At 41.7% G+C, this 7,901-nt stretch overlaps 1 protein-coding gene and 1 non-coding gene across 2 annotated transcripts; both read left to right on the top strand.

Annotated features, from left to right (window-relative positions):
* The first annotated feature begins 451 nt into the window (after positions 1–451).
* Positions 452–533, top strand: trnas-cga (transfer RNA serine (anticodon CGA)). Its single transcript has one exon. It is a non-coding gene; the product is annotated as a tRNA-Ser (tRNA).
* Positions 534–1,123: 590 nt separating this feature from the next.
* On the top strand, positions 1,124–6,317 carry nabp1a (nucleic acid binding protein 1a). Its single transcript, XM_030081001.1, has 6 exons — positions 1,124–2,195; positions 2,465–2,603; positions 3,207–3,278; positions 3,515–3,599; positions 3,904–3,973; positions 5,338–6,317. The coding sequence occupies exons 1-6, from the start codon at positions 2,102–2,104 to the stop codon at positions 5,538–5,540; spliced, it is 663 nt and encodes a 220-aa protein (XP_029936861.1). The 5' UTR covers positions 1,124–2,101; the 3' UTR covers positions 5,541–6,317.
* The last annotated feature ends 1,584 nt before the right edge of the window (positions 6,318–7,901 follow it).

Below are 7,901 nucleotides of genomic sequence, written 5' to 3'. Positions count from 1 at the left end.
ACATGGTTGTCCACCCCTGCTCCAGAACATGAAAAGTTAAAATAATCGAGAAAATTATTTATTGATTTGTTTGTTTGTTTGAAGAGAACCGAGCACATTAATGGACAGTAGTATAAAATACAAGATCCAAAGATGCCGGAGTTAGCAAAAATGCAAATTTACGTCCGCAGTCCCTTGGTTTGCTAAATATGGCCCTATCAGACTCTCCATCCTCTGAGCAAGCTGAGGAGGCCATAACATTTGGTGGTATTTGTCTCCCTCCAGTGTCGATACTCAGACCCACAGCCTGTAGTTCTTCCCTTAGATTATGACAAGCCGTAACTGATTGTACAACAATTATTAACAACCTAATCGTAAACCCAGAGTACACGTCTCAAGGAACAGATTACACATATTTATTTGACTGTATTCACTGTTGAATACATGTGTAGCCACTCAGTGCACGCATACAGTCACGGTGGCCGAGAGGTTAAGGCGTTGGACTCGAAATCCAATGGGGTTTCCCCGCACAGGTTCGAATCCTGTTCGTGACGACACGTTTTGGACTCGAATCTCTTCAACACACCAAACAATTTGCTGGACTTTCTGAATGTAGCATGAAAAGTGGGGGCGTACCTTTGCACGGTGTTGCACTTACACAAATTGCCAAATTATCTGGTTTTGGACCGCACCATAATGCACTAGTAGCATGTTTGAGGCCACAAAGGCTATACAAATGATCAAAGAGCCCTAAAGGTAACACTGAGAACTGTAGCAGCTATTATGAAAAGTCAATGAGTTAAATGTTACAAATTCTTGTCAAATGTCAAACACCGTTCACCATGACATTCACTGTGAATTATCACGCGTTATCATGCTCTCGCGTGGTTTCCTAATGAATCAGCCCATTTGGTACAAACCTATTGTCTCCTTTTCGTACATCATTTTGTGTGCCTGTTGATCACTGTGAGGTTAATAACTGTAGAATTTTTCAGAAATGTGTCGTGAATAGCGGGAATGTTGTTTATTATATACTGCCACGCTCGTATAACAAAGCACATAATGAAATATCCACCCGTACTCCCCTTTCCCGTGTACAATAATGGAATCGACCGAGAAATATAAAAGTGACCGGCAGCGCATACTGACGTAGTTTGGGGGCATTGTTAAAGCAGGGGAAAGCGTGTTAAAAGTTGTAGAGATTTTAAATAGTGCAAAGGGGCTTTAGTGTGCTTTAGGGATATTTTCACTTATCATAACGTTTTTCTATCAACTCTTCCGCACAGGGGCCACCATTAGCAGTAGACACAGTAGTCCTGTAAACAAAGCAGTTGGTCAGACTGCGCGGTAGAAAAGCTAACAGCTCCTTCGCTTAAGAAGCACACCAAAAAGCGATCGGTTGCCTTGATAGCATTAACTAAAGCTGCCTCCTCAGTCGGGGGAAATCTTAAAAGTAGCTAGAGACGTTTAGCATAGACGGCAACTTAAGCTCTTGTGTGCAATCACACGGAATAGCGCTAAGTGGAGCGGTCTTTGTTGGGGGGAAATATCTCAGCGCATGGGAAAGTGAGACTCGGGACTCCCAATTTATCAACCTAGTGTCACAATATTTGAACAGAATCGACATATTGACTGGTTAAATAGCTCTACTTCTTACAACCAATGTCTAAAAGACGGCCCCCACGCTAGCTAAACGTAATGTGAAGAAGGAAGTAGCTTCCCATTATGGCGAGAACCGTGAAAAGACACCCAGTGACTTATTATCCTGAAATTAAGCGATGCTAGCTAGCTAGCATTCAGCGAAGCGCTGCTTAGCAAAGCTAACTAGTCTAGTTAACCTGGTAGTGTTGTCTTGTTTTAGAAGGGCAGTTGCTTTCCAGCCCTTTATTTCAACACCATAAGTTAATTGTATCTGACTGGGTTGTGGTTGGCCATCTGACTGAGCCGTCGAACTGTTACTGCCGATATAAGTTAGTTAGTGAGGCTGAACAAAGGCTTGGCTACCGAGCAGGCAAGTTAGCTCCGCTGCCCCACAGCCACGGCTAGCGTTGGTTTAGATTTAGCCTACGTGACAGGAAGGCAGCTGTATCTAGCGTGTTTTGCTGTGAGACCTGCACTAAGGATGGCAAACCCCACAAACGAGGCCTTGTTCTTGATAAAGGATGTGAAACCCGGCTCGAAAAATTTGAATATCGTATTCATCGTTTTGGAAATAGGTAAGTTTTTGGAACATGACGATATGGTGTGTATGTGTGTGTGTGTGTGTGTGTGTGTGTGTGTGTGTGTGTGTGTGTGTGTGTGTCATGTCATCAACTGGTTTCCGTTTTCTTAAAGGGACCGGTCGTAGATAAATTTGGGGTACAGGTTCCTCTCATAGGTCTCATTAGACGCGAGTTCAGGTTTCCGTATTACCTTCATGTCTGCTGTTTTGCTGTCGGTGGCTCGGTCTGTGATGTGCTAAGTGAACTGTCTTTTGTTGTGTCAGGGCGAGTGACCAAAACGAAGGACGGCCATGAGGTGCGCTCCTGCAAAGTGGCAGACAAGAGCGGGAGCATTGCCATCTCCGTCTGGGACGAGCTAGGCAGCCTTATTCAGCCAGGGGACATTATCCGACTGACCAGGGGGTAGGATTGTACTCACATTTGTGCACACCTCACCCACAGAGCCTTTGCCATGATTAACTTTTGGTTTTTACAAGTCCCTGTTAGATCAACACAGATTCCCAACTTGGTCCTTTGAGTTATTGTGGCTGACAGCTAACATGGTTGTGAAAGTGTTTTATTCCTAAATGTTGCCAGTGTTGTGCCACAATCTGAATTCCAAGTGGTTTCCTCCAGTGGTGTCTTCCCCTCAGTTTCAGGCCAGGGAAGAGAAAACAACAGTTTAAAGTAAAACAGTGTTTTAGATTAATACAATGAATCGCAAAGAATGAAGTATCTTACTCAAGCCTTGGGGTGCTTCTTCAGTGCACATAATGCTTATTTGTTAACTTACCTTAAACTGCAACCTGAGTCATTTGACTCTACAAGGAAGCTGCCAAGGTATATATTATTTTACTTGACATCTAGTAAGTACATGTCCTCCATAACAGTTTCTTTGTACAGTGGTAAAACACACTGCCAAGAGAAACATTTTTGAGACACACATTGTGATTATTCAGGAAAGTCTGAGATTGCAATCTTTTGCTTAGGCTGGTTTTTACATGTCCATTTTTGTTGGCTTGATAGATATGCATCCATTTGGAAGGGCTGCCTGACCCTGTACACTGGGAGAGGAGGAGACCTCCAAAAGATTGGAGAGTAAGTATCCAGCCACAAATCTATTTATACCCAAAATAAGTTGTCCTCACTGGAATTCTGCCTGCAGAAACACTTAACCTCAGAGTTTTTCAGAGGTGTTGAATCAGGTCAGTTTGAAAGACTTTAAATAGCCCAAACCCTATTCCTGTGTGAGCAGTTGATGAGAACACACTACATCCTGCCTGAACATTGCATTTCTATTGTCTGTTATTTATTTATTTGTTTGTTTGTCTCAGGTTCTGCATGGTTTATTCAGAAGTGCCCAACTTCAGTGAACCAAACCCAGAGCTGCTAGCCCAGGCAAACCAGCAAAACAAGTCTGTGAGTACCACCCCAGAATAAAAAAAAAACACAAACACACATGAACAAATGTGGTAGACATTGTTACTGATAACAGCCAGCCAAAATACATGTTTACCTCTACAAAGATTTTCATTAGCAGCCTATTAAAAATCACTATCTTATATCACTACATTAGTATAGAGCAGGTGTTTTTTTCTGTTTGACATCAGATCTCTCAGCATAGTTTGAGGCTTGATGCTTCTGGAACACCAGTGATGGCACAGTGTTCACAATGAAACTTATTTTTTCTTCATCATGTAAGATTCTTCTGTTTTTCTAACAGGGTAAACCAGACCAGAATCAGAGGGGAAACTCTCCACCCAATCAGAATTCAGGTACACCTGCTCCACCAGGTAAGTAAGCATATATTCTTGATGCCAATAGCTAGTATACCACAAATTGCTTGCTCTCAACAAGCATCAGTCTAGATTGAGCTCATTTTAGGAATTTCACTCACTGACAGTACCAAAAGAAAATCAACTTAAGATTGTTATATTGAATCAGTACTTCTAGTACCCGAGTTTATCCTGACAAGATTAGTGTGATAGTTCCTCCCAGTTCAGTCCCTCTCTGCTGACCCTCCTAGTTTAAAAACTGCAATTCACTCTGTGTGAGGAACAGTGTCAACAGGACTGAATATCTGATTACAGAGTGAAGATAGGGACAGTATCTATCATCCAGAGTTGTTCACCTGCTGTTGATTTTTAATCCATGAAAGTGGGAATTATTGATTTAGTGCTTAAAACATCAGCATTTCAACATATTGCACTTGTATTTGGAGATAATGCATAGATTGCAAATCCTTATATAAAACAATAGTTGCTTGTTTCAGCACCATCAAACAAGTATCACTTTCAAATGCAGATCATCCTCATCGACAACTGCTTGGTTGTAGAAGTCTTCAAACCTGCTGAAATGTATTAAATTTGACTTGTTTTCAATACAGTTTACTATTTTTGACTTTGGAGCCCCAGAATGTTAATAGTTTGTTTTAGGATACCTTGAAGGTGCTGTTGTGCCTCACCCCACCTTCAGCAACAAAATGCTCACAAATCATTCATGCATCAGATTGCAGTTTTCAATGCACAATGCAAAATGAAATTTCATAAGGTGATGGTAATCGATTCCTGGCCACCAGAGTGCAGCAGTGATCTCAGTTAGTAAATAAATTCAGCTCAAGCCCCTCCCACCCCTTCCATAGCCCTCTTGCTGTATTTTCCAAACAAGGCTATGCACTGCAGATGCCCAAGTGTGATAAACCTTGAAAATCAATGTCATTTACACAACTCTAGCTGGATTAATCACCATGACAAATAAAGAGGCACACTGTTGGTATGCAGAACTGCCTGGTGCACAGTAAGCAGAAGGGTTTTCTTCTCTAGCTGGTCTTTTGACATCTTGCCTCTGTCTCAGCCATTGCTAAGCTAATATCATCAAGGTAGCAATGCGTGTGATAATCTAGTGGAATGCGAGTTCAGAGAGGAGAGGGGCTGAGGAGGGGTTTAGTGTCAGTGCAGAGACGGTTAGAAAGCTGAGACGGGGCAATAACAAGCGTGCTAGTAGATCAAGTAGTGGAAAGATCTACAAATGACAACTCACATTCCAAGTCGTCATCTTGCTACACTTTTAACCCCTGCAATATCAGATAATGCAGCTTTAAGATGGAAAACTTAATTAATTTGGTGTAAAAGCTAATCTGTGTTTTATCCCTTTGCAGGTAATGGTGCCATGCAGCCATTTGCCAACAACAACCTGCCCCCTGGCACACCCCGTGATCCTGCATTTGGGAGCGTTGGGCGACCCAATGGTCGGTCACCTGGCAACGGAGCGCCTCCAGTGACTGGTGCTGGACCCCCGACAGCCACTAAACCTTCAGTTGCCATTAGCAATGGCAGAGACCCACGGCGTGCCAAAAGATGAAACTGGGGATGGGGGATCACGTGGGGAACCTTTCCCATTTCCCCCCTTTTAACACTTTGCCCCTCTTATTGCAGCCTACATTGGCACAACAAGGAAATAAATTATAGGCTACTAGTATAATTTTTATACAGGCTAACCTAGTCAAATGTGTCATTTGTTGAGTATAGTGCAAGTAGTGCTCTCAGTTAACAGCACAGTGTGTGATTGTGATCTACCACTTGATGCACTAGCAGGGCTTATTGAACTGTCAAGCTTGCTGCTTGACTTTTGGTCAGCCTTTGTCAAACCATACCCTTGCCCTCTAAATCTCACTGCAAGCCGCCAGTTCTGTGCCAGTGTTACCTCCCCAAGCCACCCTTATTCCTTTCCCCATTTTGTTCTTTGAAACTATACACCCTACTTGAAGACTTGATGCACTTTCTCTTAATTTATGGCGGAAAACTTCGCTGTCATTTGATTCAGGAAATCAGTTTCTGCTTTTCAGTGGAAAAAAAAGGCCTTAAGTTGGGGAAAATGAGTTCTTGGACTGAATGCACAAGCGAAACTCTTCAAAGGGTCTTCCCTATCTTAACCAAATCGTATCAGAAGTGACTCTGTGAAAGGAACGGTGATAGTTTTGAGTTTTTAACGACAGGTAGGTAGATTAGAACTAGATTCAACAGTTTTCATGACATGTTTTTCTTGTTTGCCATCAATTGTACCTTCATGAAGGTGGGACCACTTAAATACTGGCAAAGGGGTTCACCAAATAAATTTTACATTAATTCTGCTGCCAAATTTGGCTTTCTGTAGTTTGTGTGATATCAGTTAGCGCATATGACATTTGTTTCAGCGTCCCATTCACCCAAAAGGTAAAAAAAAAAAAAAAAAAAAAAAACTGCTCACATACTGTACCAAGGCCAGATTTTACTTCATTTTAATCTGTTGGAGGCCCACTGTAGGCTACTGTTAATGTCTGTGTTGTAATGTCAAGTAAGTTGGCATTTTCAACAAAGAAGGTTTATCACAAAGTGCCCTTCACAGCAATGGGGTGATAATACAAGCACAAGGCACCATGACACTATAATTTTAACTAGTTTTAAGTACAAACCCTAATATTTAATTGGCACATGTATTCCACAGTCAAAATCTCATCAAATGCTCTCCAAGTAGTTTTTTAATTTTTTTTTTTTTTTTATTCAACAGCACCATCTAGTGCTGACAAATAAGCTACACCAGCACTACTTGAGTGTTTGTTTAAAGTAAAGTCCACTATTTGTGCAGTGTGTTGTGTCCGACTAAACCAAACTGTTTGGCAGGTCTGAACACAAGCGGACCTTAAATTGAGACTCGCCCCTCAACAGTCGAGATTGAAACTATATATGCACTTCTGTCACACTTGCCCAGCCCTCGTTTCACATTTTAGCCCCATTTTGAAATGGACAATCCATTGCAAATAAAGAAAACCCACATTACTCCATATCCTCTGTTGCACCAAGCACCTAAACATCATAACTTGAGTGTGGGAGCGTGTATGCATTTCATGGCTCTCGATGTTGCCCCATTTCCCTTTTGACGCACTAGCCCATGCCTCTGTTCACTGTGTCCGGGATGGATAGAGATGTAAAGTTTCAAGTAGCACCATGCTTATGGGACATGCTTTAAATTACTGGAATAAAACAAAAGTGGGTATATCAATCTGCATTTCTTGGGGAAATACTAAGGAATGCACATTTTCAGCTTTTTTCATTTGAAGAGATAAATTTATGGCCTGGATCATTTTAGTCAGAAGGGGTTGTGGTGTGTTTTAGACAGAACAAGTCAGCTACTAAGCAGTCTGGCATACTTTTTTTCTTGTTTTCACTGAATAGTGATGGTCTCCCAATTCTATACAGAATTAAAATTGTTAGACTTGCCATGTGCACATCCAAAAAGCATAGATTTTATGTTGAGAGATAATGTTTCTCAAAACAGATTTTAACGGCACAACAGTATTCACAAGCACCTTGAAATGATCCGAACCATCGGTGCTAAAAACATAAAGTTGTAGTGAAACTCCCTGTGTCTTAATTCTGTCTCAATCATATACAGCAAGTGTTCCTCTTGCTCATGTTACATGTTCCTATTACCCTGCTGACCTTTAGGGTAAAATCGCAGCACTTGTGACACTGGAGGTTGGAACAGCTGAGAAGTGTGGCAGGAAGTGTGATGCTAGAGGCTTGTGTCAACAGAGGTGCCTGTCATGCGTTGAGGACTTCCCCTCAACCAGTGTCTTAAAAACAACTTGTATGAGTAGAAAAATTCAAGAACTTTCAGATCATACATTTTATTTTGTTTCAATGTGCCAAAACCTGAGGCCCAGATTAGATGTTGCATCATTGC

This window comes from Myripristis murdjan, chromosome 21 (assembly GCF_902150065.1).
Source record: "Myripristis murdjan chromosome 21, fMyrMur1.1, whole genome shotgun sequence".
Taxonomy (NCBI): Eukaryota; Metazoa; Chordata; class Actinopteri; order Holocentriformes; family Holocentridae; genus Myripristis; species Myripristis murdjan.
This window is presented reverse-complemented; position numbering and strand designations above follow the sequence as displayed.

What these genes read in the sequence shown, in the direction of transcription:
- nabp1a (XM_030081001.1), top strand. Translation starts at nt 2,102, where the DNA reads ATGGCAAACCCCACAAACGAGGCCTTGTTCTTGATAAAGGATGTGAAA. An exon ending in ATTATCCGACTGACCAGGGG is followed by an intron (nt 2,604 to 3,206) that starts GTAGGATTGTAC and finishes TTGGCTTGATAG; the next exon opens with ATATGCATCCATTTGGAAGG. An exon ending in GACCTCCAAAAGATTGGAGA is followed by an intron (nt 3,279 to 3,514) that starts GTAAGTATCCAG and finishes TGTTTGTCTCAG; the next exon opens with GTTCTGCATGGTTTATTCAG.